Source organism: Danio rerio, chromosome 1 (assembly GCF_049306965.1).
Source record: "Danio rerio strain Tuebingen ecotype United States chromosome 1, GRCz12tu, whole genome shotgun sequence".
NCBI classification, from domain to species: domain Eukaryota; kingdom Metazoa; phylum Chordata; class Actinopteri; order Cypriniformes; family Danionidae; genus Danio; species Danio rerio.
Window position 1 is genome coordinate 53,978,247 of NC_133176.1, and position 24,254 is coordinate 54,002,500.

The 24,254-nt window shown below is 34.8% G+C and overlaps 1 protein-coding gene across 4 annotated transcripts in view; it reads left to right on the forward strand.

Moving 5' to 3' along the window:
* herc3 (HECT and RLD domain containing E3 ubiquitin protein ligase 3) overlaps nucleotides 1-24,254 on the forward strand; it is a 53,430-nt gene that overhangs the window by 20,303 nt on the left and 8,873 nt on the right. Inside the window, exons 9-21 of one of the 4 annotated variants that reach the window (NM_001145624.1) lie at nucleotides 118-191; nucleotides 555-679; nucleotides 2,486-2,545; nucleotides 7,171-7,282; nucleotides 8,767-8,956; nucleotides 9,069-9,232; nucleotides 11,045-11,158; nucleotides 12,812-12,835; nucleotides 12,935-13,024; nucleotides 13,680-13,850; nucleotides 13,929-14,072; nucleotides 16,355-16,521; nucleotides 23,156-23,219. In NM_001145624.1, coding sequence (NP_001139096.1) covers nucleotides 118-191; nucleotides 555-679; nucleotides 2,486-2,545; nucleotides 7,171-7,282; nucleotides 8,767-8,956; nucleotides 9,069-9,232; nucleotides 11,045-11,158; nucleotides 12,812-12,835; nucleotides 12,935-13,024; nucleotides 13,680-13,850; nucleotides 13,929-14,072; nucleotides 16,355-16,521; nucleotides 23,156-23,219 — 1,499 coding nt within the window. Of the gene's footprint in view, nucleotides 1-117; nucleotides 192-554; nucleotides 796-2,397; nucleotides 2,546-7,170; nucleotides 7,283-8,766; nucleotides 8,957-9,068; nucleotides 11,230-11,404; nucleotides 11,752-12,811; nucleotides 12,836-12,934; nucleotides 13,025-13,679; nucleotides 13,851-13,928; nucleotides 14,073-16,354; nucleotides 16,522-23,155; nucleotides 23,220-24,254 lie in introns of those variants that run through there. The other 3 variants (XM_073912670.1, XM_073912288.1, XR_012385620.1) reach the window with 3 other exon arrangements.

Genomic DNA, 24,254 nt, shown 5'->3' on the forward strand with positions numbered 1-24,254 from the left:
TCTAAATATATAATAATTTTAAAAGTTTATTGAAAGTTGTGTATGGTTATTAAACTGGTTTCGTCCACTGTTTTATTATATAAGTATATAAAAAAAGCGAATTCGTTTTGTCAACAGGAACAGAGCACTGCACCATTGCGAAGATTCACAGTGGAGGAGATCATAATTTCCTGTTGTTGTCGACTGTGGAGGTAACTCATAATCCATATAAACACACATGTTCATTTTCTTATGAGAATCAGCAAGTGGCTTCTATTAGGCCAGTATCTGCTTTTATCCACATGGTGGCGCCGATGCATCATTAAAAAGGGTTTACAGTCCATGACCATACGAACACACATCTTCCCGGCAGCAAGAGTGTGATGTGTTTTATTTTACTGCTACGTTTTGATTTATGTGTACATCAATTATTGCCAGTTTTAATTAGGACACTTCTGATCATAATTGTGAAAATGATTGTATATCTGATTGTGTGGTTTTATAAAATCTGATTGTTTATAGTGTGTAAATATAGAGTGTATATATGTAATATCCGATTGTGTGTTTATGAACAGGGTTTGTCTTGTCCTGATGATTTCCGCATTCTGAACACCACCAAAAGCATCGCTCTGATTAATTCTGAGAGTCTGGACAGCTGGAGGATGAAGCTTCATGACAACAGCGATTCCAGCATCACTAAGTGAGTGTGTGACATCATCCCCATTGATCATAATAATGGCCTCACTAAGGAAATAGTTTCATGACTTCATAGACTACACTGTAAACATATCTGTGTATTCACTGTTTCCCTATTTTGTGATTCACGAATGTTTTCAGTTTGTTTACGCTTGTGAATTGCATTATGGGATGTTGATCTCTGCTCTGGCGACTTTTGATGTTGAAAATTTAACTCTGCAGTTTAACAAAGTAAAATAATATAACATGAATATAATACAAAATAACAATAATACAATGTATAATAAATAATAAATAGAGAAATTAGTTTGTAAAATAACAGAAAATGTGCTGGCAGTTTATTATAAGGTTTTTGTAGCGTAATACACAACCCCAACCCAGGAATTATATCACTTTAAAGGATAGAAAGTTTTCATAAAAGTCACTTTTTTCAAACTTTTTAAAGTTAAAAGTTGTTGGATTAAAGATCAAAATCCCATAATGCAACTCAAAAGCATAAATGTCAGCAGAAAATAAATGGTTTCAGAGGTAAAGAAAGATGTAATATTTGCCAAAATAAATAATTTAATCATTAAAATATATGAATTACTAAATGAATAAAATCTCATTCCGAATGCTTTTAATTTGTAATAAATGAGGTCAGTTGTGATGTATATTTTAAACACACGCTGCATAAATATATATTTGGGTGAAAGACGAGACATCCTATTTTGATGTCTTTCAAAAATGTATAAATATCTATATATTAATATATACTTCTACATAGAAAGGCAATTAAAGCAAAAGAAAAAACTTAAATGTTTCAAATGATTAAAAAGTTATTCATTTAAGTAATATTTTTGTTCCTAACTGTACAATTTTAAATATATAAAGGAACAACTGACATCACAAAATTATGTTTTAGTTGATTAAAAATAGTAATTTGAAGGATGCAAAGACGCAATATAGTTTTTTAAAATGGCTATTCGTATATTTAGACTTAAATTTTAGGCAAAACGGAAAATTAAAAATAATCGTAAAATCATTTACTCCCCTTTCACTTGTCACCAACCTGTTTGAGTGTCCTTCCCTGTTAAACACAAGAGAAGATATTTTGAAAAATGTTACAAATCAGCAACCATTGACTTCCACAGTATTTACATAAAACACCTTAAGTCAGAATTATTAGCCCCCCTGTTTATTTTTCCCCCAATTTTTGTTTAACAGAGAAAAGATTTTTTTTCAACACATTTTTAAACATAATAGTTTTAATAACTAATTTCTAATAATAATAAATTATTTATTTATAATTCTGACTTCAATTTTATATATATATATATATATATATATATATATATATATATATATATATATATATATATATATATATATATATATAACCTTTATTTAACGTTTTATAAAATAGTTCACACTATTCAAACACATTGACTTAAAAATTTGGTTCAGCAAACATTTACACAAAAAAACATTAAAAGATACAATATACAAACAATACATAAGAAAGTAAAATAATAATAGATAAATACAATAAATGAATAAAAATGACTAACTTTCAATTTGAATCTAAATTAGTCTAGTCCTCTTCAATTTAGCTCTTTCCTGTAGAATCTGAAAGACTCCTGTAGAGTCTTTAAAATAATCGATGTGAGGTTGCCAGATTTTATAGAAATGGTCAGGATTGATTTTTCTCCATTTTCAAACATAAAACTCTTTTTTTTAAAGCAGTTTAACACATTTAATGTTTTATCTTTGTCTCATTGGTTATTATTTGAATGCCGAATTTGAATTCTCCTAACTTCTCTTCATGTAGTGACATCATTCTGCTGTTGTCCTCGACTGCATGTTGGAATGCCAGCTTTTTGGACCAAAGGTGAGCGTTTTAAGACGTTCCTGTTTTGCTCATTGCTCAGATTCATCATTCATACATTGTTAATATGTATTCTTTCAATGTACAAATCATTTCACTCACACTACCTGACAGAAGTCTTGTTGCCTATGGTCTCCTGCAATATTTGTGATGATTCATATCTGATGATATCAGAAAAATCAACCTTTTGCCAGAAGTCAAGTTATTATTTGTTGTTCTTACTACTGGGATTGACGACAAGACTTTGGTCATTAAGTCTATTTCACTTTATGAGATAGAATAATAGAATAATAAATCCAATTGCAGTCTTTTTCAGTTACTCTTTCTCTATCCACTCGTTACACACACACACACACACACACACACACACACACACTACAACTATTATACAGTATGGTGTGTCACAATACCCTTCGTTTATTAATAACATCTAAAGGACGTAACATTCCCATGTGTGCGTGGGTTGATGTGTGGTTTTTCTACGGTGGTGCATGCTTCTGCTTACCATCAGGAGGCAAACTACAGCTCTGTCTGTGAACACCACAGTCCGACTTTAACAGAAAATGTTGCATGATGGGTATCTTTTTTTCTAAAAGACAAGAGCCTCTGGAAAGCTCATGGCCGACGCAGTCCTCGATGTTCATAATCCAAAAACATTTCAAGAGATTATCTGCTTACATAAGGAACAACTGGTGTCGCTGGCGTTCAGACGGGGTATTATGGGTTGTGAGGTCGAGTCTTGGTTTTTTTTTTAAGTGCGGTTTTGAATATTTGATTGAAGCTCTGCTGCGCACATGTCCTGGCAGGCGTTTGAGAGCGACACATGCTGCTAAAGCTCACAGTGATTGCAGATCATTTGAAGAGCCCAGGTTTCTACAGGTCGGACCGGGCTGCTTTTATTCAATTTGACTGAATTGATTTGAGATTGAATCATATAAGTGCAATCTAACTGAATTAAAAAACATTTACATTGATTGAAAGGAAACATATTGAGCAAATCCAGTTGCAAATAGTGAATTGAATCAAAACAAATCAAATCTGAATGACTTAATGAGCTGAATCTGGTCGTTCAAATCTATCTAATAGAATCCAGGGAGTTTTAGTGGAACTGAATCAAAAAGTGATTCAGGGTGAATTGCATATTTTTAATCTGGTTAAGTCAAAGCTGAAATATTATTAGTCAATAATATGATTGATTCTAAATGAATCAGACTGTTCAGATGAACTGAATAAGTTAAATGGTGTCAGAATATAATCTAGTTCAATTAAAATAAATTGATTCAAATCAAATCTGAATGATTCAATGAATAGAATGAGTCAGTTTGTTCAAATCTAAGTAGTTGAATCAAGTGAATTTTCATAGAACTGAATCAAAAAGTGATTTAAGGTGAATTGCATATTTTTTGCTAGGTTACGTCAAACTTAAATATGATTAGTCAATTGATATGATTAATTTGAAATGATTCAGACTGATTCGACTGAAATGAATGAATTATGTTAGGATCTAATCCAAAAGCGTATAATAAATATAATATAATAAATTGATTCAATTCGAATCAAATCAAATCTGAATGACTAAATTATTAGAATAAGTCAGTTTGTTCAAATCTAAGTAGATGAATCTAGTGAATTTTAATGGAACCGAATCAAAAAGTGATTCAAGGTTAATTGTATATTTTTAGTCAGGTTATTAAATAAAACTCAAATAAATACTGTATAATTTGACTGATTCTAAACGAATCAAACTGATTCAAATGAACTGGAGGAATTAAATGTCAGAATCTAATCCAGTTGCATATAATAGTTCCAGATGCATTTTGATTCAAATCAAATCTGAATGATTAAATGATCAGAATGAGTCTGATTGTTCAAATCTACCAAATTGAATCATTGGAACTGAATCAGAAAGCGATTCAAAGTGAATTGTATATTTTTAGTCTGGTTAAGTAAAACTGAAATAAATACGAATAGTAAATTAAAATAATTAATTTTAAAATTAATCAGATGGATTTAACTGAAATTAAATAATTAAATGATGTCAGAATCAAATTCAGTTGCATATGGTAAATTGATTAAAATCAAGTAAAATCTGAATGATTAAACGATTAGATTAAGTCAGTTTGTTCAAATCTAAGTAACTGAATCAAGTGAATTTTAGTGGAACCAAATCAAACAGTGATTCAAGGTGAATTGCATATTTTTAGTCTGGTTACTAAATCAAAATTAAACAAATATGATTGGACAGTTATTATGATGCATTAAAAATAAATCATACTGATTCAATTGAACGGAATGAATTAAATTATGTCAGAATTGAATCCAGTTGTATATAGTAAATTGATTCAGATCAAATCAAATCTGAATGACTAAATGGGTCCGATCATTCACATCTACATAATTGAATCAAGTTCATTTTAATTAGAACAAATCAAAAAGTGATTCAAGTTGAAATATTGCATATTTTTAGACAGGTTACTCGATCAACCTATAGTAAATATGACTGATCATATAAGTATGTATGATTTCAAATGAATCTAGCTGATTCAACTGAACTGAATGAAGTAAACGATGACATAGTCCGTTAATTTCAATTGATTCAGCTCTTATCGACCAAATGAAATGTAATAGGATTCAGTTGCATTAAGTCTGAACCTCTAAATTCCAATTTAATCCAATGGAGCTGAATCAGATTCGATCAAATTGACTCCTTAAAACCTTTTTAAATTTGATACATTCTGTCATCTTGCTCAACGTTCATTCACAAAATGAATCGGTTGCTCAGTGACACGTTTGCATGCAGTTGAATTGAACTAATTTGAAATGAATCAACTCCAAATGAACTAATAAAATACACATGAAACCAGTTCATATTAATTAGTGTGGTCAAATTTATTTTAAATGGATCAATTTGTATTATATCATGCATTATTTATAGTACTGATTGAGTCAGATCTGAACAGCAAAATCTGATGAGTCAAATCCAGTTGAATCCTACTTAAACCCTAAAACAATCCGATTTAATTGAATCAATTTCTGTCACATTATTCTGATTCAAATTCAACTGAATTTAATATTGAGCTGAATGAAATGAGTCTTAGCAATTGAATCAATGGAATTGAAATGATCTGACCCAGATTGCATCAAATGAATGTGAACATGATCTAAAAGGCAGTTCAAGGGTAAACACATCTTGCTGTCTCATTGAAACTGGACTCAAGTTAATCGCATGTCTGATGTGTGACAGGCTATTTATTATAGATCGTCCGTCTTCCACCCTGACATGCCTAAAATACACTGGCTCGTACTGGACGTGTGCAGGATCAGCATCAGACTCAAACACCTGCAGCTCTCCATTTACACCCAGTGTATGTGTGTGTGTGTGTGTGTGTGTGTGTGTGTGTGTGTGTGTGTGTGTGTGTGTGTGTGTGTGTGTTTGTGTGTGTGTTTGTGTGTGTGTGTGTGTTTGTGTGTGTGTGTGTGTGCGTGTGTGCGTGTGTGTGTGTTTGTGTGTTTGTGTTTGTGTGTGTGTGTGTGTGTGTGTGTGTGTGTGTGTGTTTGTGTGTTTGTGTGATCTACTTTCATCCTTACAGAGCTACAGGCACACAGAAAGACCCTAAATCTCCACACCTCACATTTAGCATTAGTTGACCTGAACATAATTTAATCAACACCTTGTCATCCAAGATGTAATCTTGATTTACTCTCGTCAGTTGAAAACAAATCAATGTTTTTAAGAAAAACAAACAGGATTTTTTTCTCAATATAATGGATTTTTAATGGTGCCCAGTCGTTTGAACTTCCAAACTGCGGTTTTATTGCATCTTTATATAATCCCAGTCAAGAAATCACAGTTTTATTAATCAAGGTAATTGATTTTCAAAGTCATTTTAAAAAGTCATTAAAAAAATAACATAAATAAATAAATATCAGTCAGTCCTAAAATTATTCATCCCCCAAAAAACTAAATAAATACAATTATTTTAGATTACAAATAAAGGAGTAAATAAAATTATTTTCCTAGGGGAAAAAAAACCCTATTTCTCAACTGGGATTATTAAAAGCCTTTTAAAGCTGCATTTAAAGCACCATAGATCTCCAATATATGGAGAAAAGTCCTGCCTGTTTTCTTTAAAAGCCTTAACTTATTCTCGACTAAAGAGAGCAAGTCTTGGATGAATAAAAGAATGGAAATTTTCATTCTTAAAGTCAACTAATACTTTAGCTTGTTCCTATTTCCAGTGCACTAAATGTCACCGTTACGTGTTTCTAACTAATGAAGTAACACAGCAAATGCAAACCATTGTAAATTAGTCAATTAATCAAGGATGCTCCCTGCGTTCGCGTGGGTTTCCTCCGGGTGCTCAGGTTTCCCCCACAGTCCAAAGACATGCGGTACAGGTGAATTGGGTTGGCTAAATTGTCCGTAGTGTGTGAATGTGCGTGTGGATGTTTCCCAGAACTGGGTTGTGGCTGGAAGGGCATCCGCTGCGTAAAAAAACTTGCTGGATAAATTGGCGGTTTATTCCGCTGTGGCGACCCCAGATTAGGGACTAAGCCGACAAGAAAATGAATGAATAATCAAGTATGTGTAGCTTTTGGGAAGTAATTTTAACCTGCTGTTTCCACAGTGATGACGGGCATTTCAAAACCAACCCCAAAGTCCCAGGCATCGATTTCAATGCTGTTCGGCTGCTTTTCGAGACCCTGATGAAACCAGCCTTCGCTAGACTTTTGGAGCAGGTGTGTCTGTGTGCTTTGATGTTTCACCATCATCTCATCATTTATTTAAAGCACAGCATGCATAGAAGGCAGTTGCAGTGCTGTGGTACTGACCAGGTTTCTAAAATATTCAAAGCCTTATTAATAGCATAACAAACAAGTTGGTATATGTATACATTTTTTGAAACTTTCTAAATTCTATACTAAATTCAGAAAGCAAAAAGGAGTAAATCAAGTTCCTCTTGTTTTTTTCTTTTTTTCTCTCTCTATTTTCTTTTTATTTATTAATTAATAATAAAAGAAATATGTTTATAAGCTTTATACAAATATACACATACAATTGAAGTCAAAATGATTAGCCCTCCTGTAAAAAGCTCATTCCCAGCCACATTAGGGATTATAGATAGCAAAATTGAGCTGTTTTTATTTTAGCGGAGTTGTAAAGCACCGCGGTTAAACATGAACGTGGTTTTGAATGTATTAAAAAATGTTTGTTTGTTGTACAAATTTGTAATAATGACTAAAAATACTATTTTGTGGATCTCCTGACTTCTGGGTGCAGCTATACTGCCTTTGTGGCTGGTGTATTCTGGGAAATTTTCTTACCTCTTAGTGTCGAGTGTGGTCCTGAAAAATCTACGTTCAAAGGGCTATCTACCCCTTCCCCTTTGTCATACGCCTTCAACATAAAGAGCATTGGGACACCCCTACCCCTTCACGTGAACGTGCAAAATGAGGGCTAAGGGGAAGGGCTAAGGTGTAGAGTTTGGATTGGGCCTTAGCCTACAATCCTTGCACAACTTACAGTTTCATCTGTTATCTCTCTCTTTTGGCAGTACCTAATTTAAACCTGAGATTTTGGAAACCAGATCTAAATTTAGGGGGAACAGTTGGTTTGGGTAAAAAATATTTTAAGTGGGAAGTGGGTGATCAAAGGCTGTAAAGTAAACGACGGGAACGGTCGGATGTGGAATAAAACCTCGCGGGATTGGGACAAAAAAATTTGTCCTGCGCAGATCTCTAGAACAAACCATCGTCATACAATGACTTTCCTAATTACCTTAACTGGTCTAATTAACCTTGTAAAGTTATTAAATGTCACTTTAAGCTGAATATAGTATCTTGAAAAATATCTAAAATATTATTTAGTGTCATCATGGCAAAGATAAAAGAAATCAGTTATTAGAAATGAGCTATTAAAACTGTTATGTTTAGAAATATGTTAAAAAAATCTCTCCATTAAACAGAAATTGGGGAAAAATATTAAATAAGTCAAATTTAACAGGAGGTCTAATAATTTTGACTTGCACTAATGCATCTAAAAGCATCAAGAATTAAGAATGCACTAATCATGTTACGAACGCAAATGTACTTTCATATATATTTATAAATTTAAATTCATATATATATATATATATATATATATATATATATATATATATATATATATATATATATATATATATATATATATATATATATATCCTGCAAACGTGTTCCTCCAGATCACAAAGAGCTTTGAGAGTCTCCTGATCCCCCAGCTGCCCTGTTCTCCTCCTGACGTGGAAGCCATGCGGATCTACCTGATCCTGTCTGAATGTCCCGCTTTCCAGGACTCCAAAAACTACATCACTCTCACCATCCCTCTCGCCATGGCCATCCTCAGACTGGACGCCAACCCAAGCAAAGTGCTCGGTATGAACCCACCGCCAGCCTCTCTTCTGCCTGGCAACACCTCTAGTTGTTGCTTAGTTACAGAGTGCCTCAAATCTCACAGTCAAAACGCAATCTTGATGCTGTTCCTCAGATAACTGGTGGTCGCTGATGGACTGCACGGTGTTTACCAGATTAGTGGAGATGTACAAAAGCATCGTTGTGTTTCTGTTGACCGGCGGGAAAGCTCTTCTGATGCCTGTGTTTCTGGAGAGCTACACCAGCGCCGCTTTGCGACTGCTGGAGAAACTACACAAGGTGAAAAAATCATGTATAATAAGTCTCTGATGTTTCTAGAGTCTGCATGTGAAGTTTCAGATCAAAATACCTCATAAATATTGTTTTATAACTCTTCAAACTGACCCTTTTAGGCTTTGATCCAAATTATGCCATTTTGGTGACTGTCGCTTTAAATTCAAATGAGATTGTGCTTTATTTTGAAAAGAGGGCGGAGCTAAGAATTCATATGCATTGGCATATTCAAGCTGCGGTCATACTGGGCTTTTCCTTCCATAGACTTCCATTCATACGCATGCAAATGTGTCAGACCGGAAGTTTCGCAGGTTGCTTAGGTGCAACGTTCAAGCTTGGTAAACTTGGTAAAATTGCATCACTTGACTGCGTGAGACAAGATCTCAGATACAAGCGGCCGAAAAATGAGTTTCCTTCCCCAGGTGGCAGGGTGCAGCCTTATAGATAGGGTGAGGAGCTCTCCTCCACATCGCTGCTCTTCCACATCGAGAGAAGTCAGCTGAGGTGGCTCTGGCATTTGTTTCGGATGCCTCCTGGATGCCCACCTAAGGATTTTCCATGCATTTCCCACTGGGAGGAGGTCCTGAGGAAGATCCTGGACACGCTGGAGGGACTAAGTCTCCTGGCTGGCTTGGGAACACCTCGGGATCCCCCTGGAAGAAGTGTCTGGGGAGAGGAAAGTCTGGGGTTCTCTCCTGAGATCCGGCCCGGCCCCGGAAAAGCGGATGAAAATGAATGAATGATTATAAACAATAGAATGAAGTATTTTTTTTACTATATTCACACATCCGTTTACCACACAAGTGTGTTTCAACACCTTATAAAAATAATATTTGCATAATGGGTGCCCTTTAATGAGTAAAGAATCAGTAATCTCCCCAAATAAGTAATGTAATGTAATGTGTATTTATATAGTGCATTTATTGTGTATGGCCGTACACCCAGAGCGCTTCACCACCACCAGTGTGCAGCATCCACTTGTATGACGTGACGGCAGCCACAGGACAACGGCACCAGTGCGCTCACCACACACCAGCTGTAGGTGGAGTGGAGATACAGTGATACAGCCAATTCGGTGGATGAGGATCATTGAGGCCAGGATTAAGGGTTAAACTCCTAGTGCCACGGAATTTTTAATGACCGCAGAGAGTCAGGACCTCAGTTTAACGTCTCATCGGAAAGACGGCGCCCACTGACAGTGTAGTGTCCCCTTCACTTTTACCAGGGGCCGGGGCATTAGGACTCACACAGACCACAGGATGAGAATTGATATGAGATATGAGAATTGAAAATGGAAGACTTTTTCTAATGTTGGAGTCATTTTGAAGTTAATTATCAAATGTAAAAACATAATTTATCATTTATTAATTTTCCTTCGGCATAGTCGCTTTATTTATCAGGGGTCCAGAATCCAGCATATGTTTTGCTACCCAGTACTGGGAAACAGTCATACACACTCACACATTCAATCACACTACGGCCAATTTAGTCAATCTAATTCACCAATAGCGCATGTCTTTGGACTGTTGGGGAGCATCCAGAGAAAACCTACACAAACACGGGAAGGACATGCAAACTTCACACAGAAATGTGACGTGACAGTGCTAACCACTGAGCCACCGTGCCATCAAAAAAAAAAATGCACTTATTATTATTTTTCTTCCTGCTATTAAAATGGTCACAGGTCATTTTGACCTGTAAGTCAACAGAATGATTAATCAAACTGAGCTTCCCCCCAGCAATAGAGCTGAAATGCTTGTGTAACTTGGGGAGTTTTGTTTAAAAAACAAAAAAACTAATTTTACTTCATCCCTGCAGGTCAACCTGAAAGCCCATCGTGTGGAATACAACCACTTTTACATCCCCGACATCGCAACCCTGGTGGACATCCAGGAAGACTACCTCAAATGGTTTCTGCGCAAAGCTGATATTGTGCGTATACTGTTACACATATGCATACAGTATTTCCATGTCACATTGCCCTTCGCGGAGACGTTTGCTAAGTTCTGAAACGTCCAGGATGTTTTTATGATGAACTGGATTCCTGGAGGGCCGCAGCTCTGTACAGTTGCAGTCCAACCCTAATCTAACACAGCTGATCCAACTAATCAGGGTGTTCAAGACTACTAGAGACTATTAAGCGGGTGTGAGTTGGAAGTGGTTGGAGCTAAACTGCAGAGCTGCGGCCCTCCAGGAATTCAATTTGAGGTCATCAATTTTTTATTTTATTTGATTTATTTATTCAAACAGAAACATCATACATAAAATATCATTAACAAAAAAAATGCTTTTCAACATGGTCGAAAATGGAGCGGGATGAAGCATAAGCCTATTATTCTCCCACCTCATTACCACATACATCATTCGTTGATTACTTAAACTTATTTATTCTTTTACCTATCTCTTCTTTGTACATGAAACATAGTTTATCCTTTTGGCATCTTTGACAAATAATATGTTTAATTCTATTTTTACCTTTTCATTTTGTAACATAAAAAATTAACACAACAAATACATAGAACTGCAAATAGAAAAAACAACAACAACAACATAGTACTGCAAATAGCCATTAATTAAAATTTCATCATACCTTTCTTTTTTTATCCTTTTTCAATCACCTTCATCATTATATTCCTTTATTAATATATATTTATACAGTTTTTTTTTTATTGATTAATATCCTGACGTTGTTTTAGAGTCTAATCTAGACTGTTCCAGTTTTACACCACAGACAGACATACACAAACTTTTTAAAGTTGTTCTTGTTTTCAACATCCTACAATTTCGTTCTTCTCTCAGATTATACCCCCCTTGTCGTTCTTCAAAAAATCTTTTGTTTACATTTTGGAAGTTTTTTTATTCCTAGCTTTAAACATGAATTGTGCTGTTTTAAAATTAACCAAATCATTGAACTTGGGTGTCTTTGATATAAAAATTAAAGGATTTGTATGCCCCAAATACCCCACATGTTCTATTAGGTAATTACTTGTTTTCTGCATTGTACATAAGGATCGTAAATTAGATTTGTATGTATTCCCCCAAATTTCAGCACAATAACTCCTGTAATGCAACATATGTGTGTTAGATAATAAATACATTGATTTATTGTCCAGGATAAATCTTGCTTTAAACACTATTGCTACAGTTTTTACTAATTTTGATATCAAACTATTTATTTGCGGTTTTATAATCCAATATCTTGACATCATTATAAATTCACAGTGTTATAGTTGTCAATGAACACCTCATATCTTAAAGAGATTCTTACTTCACCAAAAAATGATAATTCTGTTATCCTTTACTACTTCTGTCAACATTTACTTGTTTCTTTCATCTGTTAAACAAAAGAAGATATTTTGAAAATGTTTTTCCTACTCTGGAAGTCAATGGTTACAGGTTTCCAGCTTTCGTTTCAGAATATGCTCTTTTGTACAGAAAGAAACCCATAAAAGTTTGGAAGGGAGTAAATGATGAGTACATTTAAATTTTAGGGTGAACTGTCCCTTTAATTAACCCAAGCTGACCAATTAAAAAGTAACCCAGAGTTTAACACGTGTCTTTGTTTTGTTTTGTTTTTTGTTGCAGAAAATGCGATACCCTCCAGTGCAGGTGTGTTAAATGGAAAACTCTGTTAGTGTATTTTTTGTTTGCTTGTTTGTTTGTTTTTTAGCACAAACTTAGCTTGTTTGTCTGAATCTTATTTCCCAGGGTTCTGTCACGTTATGTGCCTATCCGTTCATATTGAACGCGCAAGCCAAGACAACCGTGCTGCAAACAGATGCTGAGCTGCAAATGCAGGTAAAACACAGCAACTCAGTGTGTTTATATGCTCCTGAAATTGTTAACTGAACTGAAAGAAGGCTGTTATTATCACCAAGACTGCATTTATTGATTAAAAAAAACAGTCTAGTCAATTATATTGTGAAATATTATTACAAATTATGTCTTATGTAAATAACTGGTTTGTTTTTAATTCATATACAAATAATAATCTATAAAAAAATCTTACTTATTCCTCCAAAATGTTAATTTCAGCCTTATTTTCTGTTAAAGAAAATCATATAAATATGCAGAAAACTGTTTTTATTATGTTTTTGATAACAAAATTTATTTAAAATATAATAAGTAGCTGTTTGAAATCCTTAACAGATGCAACTTTATCTATATAAATATATTGCAACTATATGTTATTCCTCTTGTTTTTTATATATTTATATGCACTTTTATTATTTTAGAAAATTTTACCTCAGAAAAATAATTATTAAAAAATAAATTTTCTGACATATTCTATTAATGTTTGAAGTTAAGGTGGACTTATTAAATTAGTATTTTTTTTATTGGCTATCAAAGTGGTTTCTGTTGGTTTCAGAACAGATACAAATAAATCTGATCTTGTCATTTCTTAAAACCCCACCATTCTTAGCCTTTTTGACTAGTTGTTCTTGCTGTTCAGATGGCAGTAAGTGGTGCTAACTTGCACAACGTCTTCATGCTGTTGACCATGGAGCCTTTGCTGGCGAGAAACCCTTTCCTGGTGCTCCACGTACGGAGAAACCACTTAGTCAGCGACGCTCTCCGGGAGCTCACGATCTACAATGATGTAGACTTGAAAAAGCCACTCAAGGTGTGTATTCATCCCAAAGCACAATGCCAAAATGACATGCTTGACTAATGTGCAGTCTCATTGTTTACTTTTTTTCAGGTCATCTTTGATGGAGAGGAAGCTGTGGATGCTGGAGGAGTCACCAAGGAGTTCTTCCTGCTGCTGCTGAAAGAGCTGATGAACCCCATCTACGGCATGTTCACGCAGTATTCAGAATCCAATCTGCTGTGGTTCTCTGACAAAGTGAGTTCAGTTGTATCTGCTTTGAATCCAAAAGAATAGCAACGCAACTATGGGCAAAACATGCTAGCAAAATACCAATTCATGTTAGCAACACTGGAAACAGTTTGTAAACAAGCTAGCAACATGTTCATTCATGATAAAGGTGTGTTTCACACACTAAATGGTTGCCAGCATGTTTCCAAGGTCATGCTAGCAATCTGTTTACCATGTTAAAAACATTAAAAGCATATAAATAACATTTAACATTTTGTTTACCCTATTACAAACTTGCCAGCTTTGTGTTAAAACATGCTAGCAACCCAATAAACATGCTAGAAAAATGTTAGACCATGTTAGCATGTGTAAATGTTAAATTAAATAAAATGTTAATGTTACATGCTAGTTTACTGTTAAAGTATGCTGGCAACTTAATAACATGCTAGCAAAATGTTAAACCGTGTTGCTTTAAACATGTTGCAACATGGTTGCTTAGTGTTAAAACATGCTAGGAAAATGTTAAACCATGTTTAGCATGTATTAACAGTGTTAAAGAATTCTAGCTCAGTGTTAAAACATGCTAGCAACTTAATAAACATACTAAGTAAATGTTAAATCATTATAGCATGTGTTAGCCATGTTAAAACATGATAGCTTAGTGTTAAAACATGCTAGAAAATAAATAAACAGGCTAGGAAAAATGTTAAATTATGATAGCATGTATTTACAATCATCAAACATGCTAGCAACTTAATAAACATGCTACGAAAATGTTAAATCATGTTAGCATATTTTCACTGTGTTAAAGCATGCTAGCTACTTAAGAAACATGCTAGGAAAATGTTTAATTCTGTTAACATGTATTCATCGTTTTAAAACATGCTAGCAACTTAATAAACAATCTAGCAAAATGTTAAATCATGTTAGCATGTATTCACCATGTTAAAACATGCTAGCAACTTAATAAACATGCTAGGAAAATGTTAAATCCTGTTAGCATGTATTCACCATGTTAAAACATGCTAGCAACTTAATAAACATGCTAGGAAAATGTTAGATCATGATAGCATGTATTCACCATGTTTAAACATGCTAGCAATTTAATAAACATGCTAGGAAAATGTTAAGTCATGTTAGCTTATGTTAATGTTAAAACATGCTAGCAACTTGATAAACATGCTACGAATATGTTAAACCCTGTTAGCATGTATTAAACATGTTAAACATGCTAGTTTACAGTTAAAATATGCGAGGAACTTAATAAACATGCTAGGAAAATGTTAAGCCATGTTAGCGTGTGTTAATAATGTTAAAACATGCTAGCTTAGTGTTAAAACATGCTAGCAACTTAATAAACATGCTAGGAAAATGTTAGATCATGATAGCATGTATTCACCATGTTTAAACATGCTAGCAATTTAATAAACATGCTAGGAAAATGTTAAGTCATGTTAGCTTATGTTAATGTTAAAACATGCTAGCAACTTGATAAACATGCTACGAATATGTTAAACCCTGTTAGCATGTATTAAACATGTTAAACATGCTAGTTTACAGTTAAAATATGCGAGGAACTTAATAAACATGCTAGGAAAATGTTAAGCCATGTTAGCGTGTGTTAATAATGTTAAAACATGCTAGCTTAGTGTTAAAACATGCTAGCGACTTGATAAACATGCTACGAAAATGTGAATTGCTGTTAGCATGTATTTACCATATTAAAACATGGTAGGAAAATGTTAAATGTGTTGGCGGTTTGCTAAAGCCTTGTGGAAATGTGTCATTGTGTTTAAACATTTGTTTTCTTTCATTCCACTTTATCTTCAATTAAAACTTATAGCTTGCAATGCTCTTTCATTCAGCGCATTTCAGATGATAGTAAAAAACAGGACAATCTTCAGTGTTCTCCAAAAACTATAATAGTGCAGGATGAGAACTGAAGGACGTACTGTCATTCACAGGTGTTTTTCAGGCAGGAGTAGTGCCGCGTGATTGAGAATGTCAACCAATAATCTTATCATGATTTGAAAATGTCTCGCCAAGCTCTGCTGTTTTCATGAAAACATGATGATCCTGCAGGATTTCTCTAGAGCTCGATGACGTCCAGTACTCTCGGCTGTGTACAAAACAAGGCTGAGATGAGGACTGCACATGATTCTGCAAAGTTTATATTCTACAAAGATTGTTTTTTGCACACAAATATTCTTGGATAAATAAAGGGTTGTAATGGAAAGTTAGCTGTTAGATAAGTATTGCAGATTTAGTTGTATGTGTACCTTAAACCTGTACGTTTGTTTGCATTGCAGTGTTTTGTGGAGCACAATTGGTTCCACTTGATTGGCATAATCTGTGGTTTGGCCATCTATAACTCCACTGTGGTGGACCTGCACTTTCCCCTGGTGCTCTACAAGAAGCTCCTGGAAATTTCGCCCACTCTGGATGACCTGAAAGAACTTTCGCCTACAGAGGGAAGGTATAACACAATGCTTTTCCAACGTTTGTATTTAGGCATTGTTCGTTCAGAAATTACCAATTTCCTAGAGCTTCGCAAAAGGGATTGTTTAAGTTGTCAAGCTTGTGATTTAATAATGTTAGCTTATGAAACACCGATCTCCTGTTTAAGCTTCTTCTTCCGAGCCCACATTTCTAAACGCATCTTCTCCTAGAGCTTTAAAGCTACAACTACCAAGGTTGGCTCACACCTTCAGACTGATCTAAATTTATATTCTATGTCTTTTCTAACTGATCAGATTTACGGGTTTCTCAAAACAGCTGATCAAATCTTTGAAAAACCCACATAGACTTCGATTGAGGGGGTGAAAACTTTCAGGCAGTAAATCTTGCTAAACATTTAGCATAGATGCTGCCAGTTCAATGGGGTGTATGCCAGTATGCTAATAGGACTTTTAATTTGCCAGTAATCTGGGTTAAGTGCTTCCTTTGAACAGAATGCCATTGCAAAATCGGCGTGTTTAAGGTTTGTTTTCTTTAAAAATCTACAATCTCCACTGACTGAGTGATATCCGATATAAAGTGGGTCTCAGATTGTACAAGAAGCACTGCACTAAATTACATTTCCCCCCACCATGTCTTTATAATATGAGCATTTAATTTACCCAAGTATTTTTAAAGGAGCTTCTGCGCTAGCCTGCCGATTCTGATGGGCACTTGCTAGTAAACGGCTTTTTGTCTCGTTTTACGCTTGAGCATCTAAATGAATGCCAAAGTCTGTTTAACTGATTATATTTTAATCACATTAAAACATTGATGCTGTAAAAGGAACCGTATAAAATGGAAAAAAAATTCACAATAACAGGTCACCGGAAGATTATCAGCATGGGAACAACACTAGCTTGGCATATACCCTATACCTTCACACTTTAGAATTGCTGTCAAGCATTTGCTAGCACAGCTAAGTAAATAGCTTTGGACATATAAACAAGTTAGATCATTATAAAACGTGTTAAAAAAAGTGAAAACATGCTAGCCATGTGTTTAAGAGTTTTACTGTTTTATGTATAACCATGTTAATGTTATGTTAGCCAAGCTAGAAACATGTTAGCAAAACTTAAATTTATACTAAAACATGTTAACAAAATGCTAATACATGTTAGCAAACTGCTAATTCATGCTACTGATATATTAACTGTGATAGATACATCCTAAAACATGGTACACTTTATAAGTCATGTTAAAAACAAGCTAAACATGCTAGCAAAATGTCGAACATGTAGCTATTACATGCCATCGACATAACATCGACACATAACAAAATGTTGTAGCAACATTCACCAAACCAAAATTGTCCTGTGGGTTAGCAACAAAATACCAAAATATGTTTGTAAAACACAAAATTTGTTAGGATATGATGCTGAATGTATGTTAGCAACACGCAATCTATCTGCCCGTTCATGCTGGCTACTTGCAAATTCAAACGCTAGCAGTGGGATAATGCATGTTAGCCTATTGACAAAACATACTTGAAAAATGTTAACAACATGCTAGAACATTATGAATGTTTTTATTAAAGTGCTAACATGCAAGCACTGTGCTAAAAGAGGTTGACTACATGCTAGCAGCATAAAACTAAATACATTTTCAAAACATGCTAAAACATGTTACGTGCGTTATCACATGCTAGCTCGTTCTAGCCTCATATACTAGAAACAAACTAGCAATGCCGTGATAGAACCATACTAACAATAGCCGCATTTCCACTATCGGGCCAGTGCGAGCCAGGGCTTTAATCGGGCCGGGTCGGGCCAATAGCCCGGGAGGTTGAGAAATGAGGCCGAAATCATGTCGCGTTTCCACTGACGGGCTAATAGCTCACAGCGCGTCACGCAAACACCGCCCACAGAACGTCCCCGAATCAAACGTCACACAACCCGCCCACTTCAGATAAAGCACACCATAGAATCATCACGAAACGAAACCATTAAAATGAAGACAACTGAAACAAACAAATGACACGTTACTGTACAGCAGTACATGAAATGTCTATACGCACAGACCTGTGTATTTCCATTCATTACATTTGTTTACTCGCCGACCAACTGGCATTGTGCATCGACTGCTCTCGCCGAACGCAGGGACCCATCACAGAGAGCGCACACATCCATAATATACAGCCACAGAAATTCTCCTTTATAACTCGATATTGCATGTATTTTATAACATCCTCGTTTTGATAGAAGTCGTGTTAAGTGTTTCAGCATAAGAGCGAGTAGCCTTATAAAATATAGCCATATTTATTGCTCTCGGCAGCTATTCACTAAAACTCTCCATTTAAAGTTTCATTTATAAATTTAACCACGTCATATAAAAACATAAACAGTTGTTTGAGGATATAGAACACATTTTGTGTTTGGACTTTCCCCCATATGCGTTTAAAACAGCGAGCGCTGCGCAGGACTGGGTGAAAGAAAAAAAGGTAATAGGCTAGATTCTGCTTTCAAATAATGCTCTGTTTGCGCGATTTGATTAATATCATCTTATCCAAATACTTTATAAATAATATTTCAAACCGTCTCCGTTGTTGTTTTTATAAAATATCGAAAATCTTTTTTTTTTCAGACAGGTCTTTGTAAAATGAAAGTTATAGGCTATATATGTGGCTTTAAAACGGTTCGATTTATGTATTGTATATAGGCTACCTACATATAGCTAGCTTTTGTTTATTTTATATTGGTTTATTTATTTAATGTTATTTTATATTTATCCGATATTTGTAATTCTTTAAATTATATTTCATTAAAGCTTAGGCTATTTTATCAAGATATGACACTATATTGCTTAAAGTCTATGAAAGTGGGCACGTATTTTGTTAAGTTTTATGTCCTTCTGTTGTATTTATATTGTGTATTCTCTCCAAAATAAATTAAGAAAAAAGCCGCTCGCGGCATAACAGAGCTGTGAAGGAGCGCTTTAGTCCGGTCTCACACACACATACAGGCATCTAAACGCGCACAAACATTTTAAACTTGACAAAAACTCTCGAAAACCTTTACTGTCTGCTGTGTCTTTAATATGGTGTAAAGATTATTATGCGTTATTGAAACATAAAGGAGGACGCAGCAAAAAAACGTCACTATAAATTAAAACTAGCTACTTTATTATTTTATGCAGCAGCCTTACATTTAAAAGGGAAACATAAGGGTGATTATACGCAAAAAGACCCCAGACTATAAGGCTAGATGTTTTCTTTCCCTTATTTCTTTATTTGTTTGGCGCATCTACTCATGTGCGATCAGAAAACTGCCCGCCTCTCCTTTCACTCCCCCCCGAAGCCCCAGCTGGCCCTCCTTGGCCCAAGGTATTCGGCGGGCCGAAAAAGGCCGGCCGCTGGCCCCAAGAAAGCCCCGCTTTGGCCCGATTAGGCCCCGGAAGTGACAGTGGAAACCCCACTGGCCTTGGCTCGCCCTGGCTCGCTCGCTTTAGGCGCGATAGTGGAAACGCGGCTAATGTGTTAAGCCATGTTAGCAGCATGCTAAATGCATAATAAAAGCCAACATGCTTCTTAAACCCTATTTTTAAAACATGTTCTTAATGTTTTTAACATTCATACTAGGTTTTCTGAGTCTCTGTCTAAACTCTCATCTCTTGAGACACCATGTTGTTGTTTTTCCCCCACCAAAAGCCATCACTGGCTAATGAAATCAGCTCAGCCTCCCACACAGCACTGTATCACAGCCCTCTTTAGACCAAATCAATGGAGTTCCTGTGACCCGCGGGGCTTTACTGAGAAATCGAAGTCCTAAACGCACCAAACAAACCACTGAAGAGAAACTGTTTTGCTTTATTTTGTTGCCCTGCACTCCATGGCCTTTGCCACTGCATTGCATAAACAGGTTGTTTTTATGTAACCTTAATTAAAAGCCACCCCCAAAAAAAAGCTTTCTGAAGCGCTCGGGTTTGTGAGTCACTATCACACCACTAATTGGTCACAGAAGGAGAGCAGAAAGGCTGGAGTTGATGGCCGGTTCAAGTCTGTAATCGTGTTTTTTTGATTAGTGGCTGTTCCGGAGTCATATCTGCTTATAAAAGCAGACTTTGACACGGCAATTATAACTTTCTTAGGACAAGCATCAGTTAATATGGCACTGCGCCCCATGGCAGATGATTAGATTGTGTACTAACTAAGGCGTTTAAAAGGATCAGGGATTAATTGGTTTCCTCTCGGGTAAATGTGTTTGCCACTGACGCCACATTGTTGGATTTATCTGTGGATGGTTTTAAGCTTATTAACAGGTTTAAGAGAAATGCAAAGATTCACAGGGATTGTGAAAATAGTTTTAAATTTAATTTAATTTAACTTAATTATTTTAGTTTCATTTATTTAATTTGTGTTTTATTTCATTAAATTTATGTTTCAATTATTTTAATTTGTATTTTATTTAATTTGAATTTTTTTTTTATTTTATTTGTGTTTCATTTAATTTAATTTGTTTAATTTAATTTAATTTAATTAGTTTCATTTAATGTGTGTTTAATTTCATTTAATTCGTGTTTCATTTAATTAAATTTATGTTTTATTTCATTGAATTTGTTTAATTTAATTTTAGTTTCATTTAATCTGATTTGTCTTTCTGTTAATTAAATTTGTTTCGTTTAATTTGCGTTTCATTAAATTTAATTTGTGTTTAATTTAATTTAATTTGTTTCATTTAATTTGTGTTTTATTTCATTTGTGTTTTATTTTATTTATCTTTTGTTGGATTGTTTTTGTTTGTTTTCCACTTAGGTTTAATTTTGTACTTTAAACTGGTAAAGGTAATGTGTTAATATATTTAAAATAACATTATTTTGTTTCTCATCACAGCTATTGTTATTGTAGCCTTAATTTATTTCAATAATTTAATTTAATAAAAAACATGCTGTTGTTTGATATATTCCACATTTTTGGTCAATTTATTTTAATGTCTTTATTTTATTATCTTTATATAATATTAGTGTCTTGTTATTAATTTATTATCTTATAAATTTAAAAAAAAATATTTGACTGCATGTCACTGTATATCAAACGACTGAAACGATATAACTAGAGAAATCTCCTCTCTGCTGAGCTAGATCGCTTACTGAACAGCGCAGCATCGATGATGTAAGCGTGCCCAGGCCCGATTGTAGTGTGAGTGCGGGCCGTTGGGGGAGACGGGAGGGGGGACAAGCGTGCTTTGGCCCAGTTCGAGGCAACTGTACATAGTGTGAGTACGGCCTTAGTGTCCAACCAGTGATGACATACAGCCATATTGCATTGCTTAGAGTGTGATATTGCGTTTGTACAACAGTTTGACGGCTTAATCATGTAAATAAAAAAGAAAATGAAATGCAGAGAGTCTCAAATCCTATTTAACCTTTGCTACTTCACAAACGTCCCTTTAGAGCTAGTATTTAAATGATTCTCTAGCGTAATGTCTAAAATGATGACAAAACAGGTGATTTTGCATTTTAGGTCTATAAGGCTGAACGACTTGAAATGCCATCAGTCTACAGAGATTTTTCAGTATTTCTCTGTTGCAATCAGGAGATCACACTAAATAACCCTGAAAAAGCCAAAGCAAAGCAAACATTAGCAAATTACCAATGGTATAAATATAGCACTACAGCATAGAAAAGCAAGAGATCGACTTAGAATGTCACTTACCTGTTTTATAATGATTTGATTAGCTGTTGTTTAAAGTTAACGCTGAGTTTTTCTCCCTTAAAGACTTATTATGCGGTCTCTTTCGCCATCTTGTGGCAGAATGTCAACCGTCTTTGCTCTGCTCAGTATGACAGGCTGATGGCCGCTGATCTCCGAAATTATAAATATTTAGAATTGGCACTATCCTTCTTATAAATAAACTGCACAGTTACAATCTAAACAACTACATTCTCATCTAAAAAAGCCTCAAAAGTATTATATTGTCCAACAGCTGCAATATTTGTCAAACTGTAGTGAGTTTATTGATCTGCTGTCACTTTATGTGGGCAAAATAATATACAAGAGTGAAGGTGTATAAGTGCTGTTATTCGAGAACCAGCCAGAAATGTTGTATAGATCATAATAATAAGAAAAACAGATCATATTAAAAGTATTATTCATCCTAAAACTGTTCTTAACTGTTCTGCATCCTAAAAATTGCAAGTATTATTGTTTGTTTAAATGCTTCTTCAAACTATCTTCTTTTGTCTTTAACACAACAAAGAAACTCATCAATGTTTGGAACCACTTTAGCATGAGCAAATTTTCATTTTAGGATGAACTATCCCTTTAATGTTGCAATAACCATGTCCTGGTTCTTGTTTTGAGACCTCATTTGGCCTCATTTCTGACTCTCCGCTTATATAAATGCCATATTTTATATACATTTAATAAAGTCATGGGCAGAAAAGTGCCATTTGTTAAAAGTGGGAGATGATGTGCAGCCCCTGGCTTTCCTGCATAAGCCAGGGGTTTGTGTTTTTATCCTGCAGCTGCTGAGCTCTTAACTGCGATTACACCAGAGAAGGACAATTAAATGCCTGTTGATGACTTTACAGATTAAAACAGAGAACATTTTCCAAAACTGCAGGTCGGATGTTTCCTAAACGTTCGTCATGTGCTGTTTTTGTCTGTGTTTTGCCAGGAGTTTGCAGCAGCTGCTGGAGTTTGAGGGTGATGTGGAGGAAACCTTCTGTCTCAACTTTGCCGTAAGTTCATGGACACCAAAATATGACTCCTTTATTTAGGCCACATCAGGTCACAAGAGGATTTATCTGATTAGAGGAACGTCACTTATAGCTGTAGTTTAAAGTATAGAGCCGTTGACAGGTCAGTATTTTTAATTAAACAAATTGAACTAAACCTGTTTTTGATATCTCACACACACACACACACACACACGCACACACGCATATGCTGTCCTGATGATGTCCTGAAAACCCTTACAAAAACCCTTGTGATAAAATGACATTAAGCAGATGTTTTTTGTGGTTTATTATGAAGAGTAATACAATAATGCAACGTTATATTGTTCTTTGACAGTGTTAAGTGAAATTGCTAGTGAAAAATTGTATTATCATTTTGTAATAAAAATTAATTTAGACTTTAGTGCAATTTACTTATGGGACGGTTCATATGTGCTTGTATTATAATAATCATTGTACATCGAATATTATAGTATAAATCTGTCATAAAATAATCTGTCATTCAAAATATATGACAATATATGAAAAATGCTGATCCGAAGTGTAAATATTACAAAATAAAATTAAAAGATTTCATAAATACGTGTATATCCTAACACTTTCATAATTTATAAATAATTTAAAAATCTCATAAATAAGAGTTCTCAAATTAAACAAAAACTACTAAAGTACTAAATATATGTATATATTTTTACACACACAAAAATAGTAAAACATCCAGAGGACATAACAAAATATAAGCCAATTCAGTTTTTTTTAAATGTATAAAATTATTATTATTATTACTAATAATACTAAAAACAAGACAAGGGGGGCAGCACGGTGGCGCAGTGAATAGCGCTGTCGCCTCACAGCAAGAAGGTCGCTGGTTCGAGCCTCGGCTGGGGCAGATGGCGTTTTTGTGTGGAGTTTGCATGTTCTCCCCGTGTTGGTATGGGTTTCTTCCGTGGTATTTTTTCTGTTGGTGTGGGTGCTCCGGTTTCCCCCACAGTCCAAAGACATGCGCTATAGCTGAATTCATTCATTCATTCATTTTTT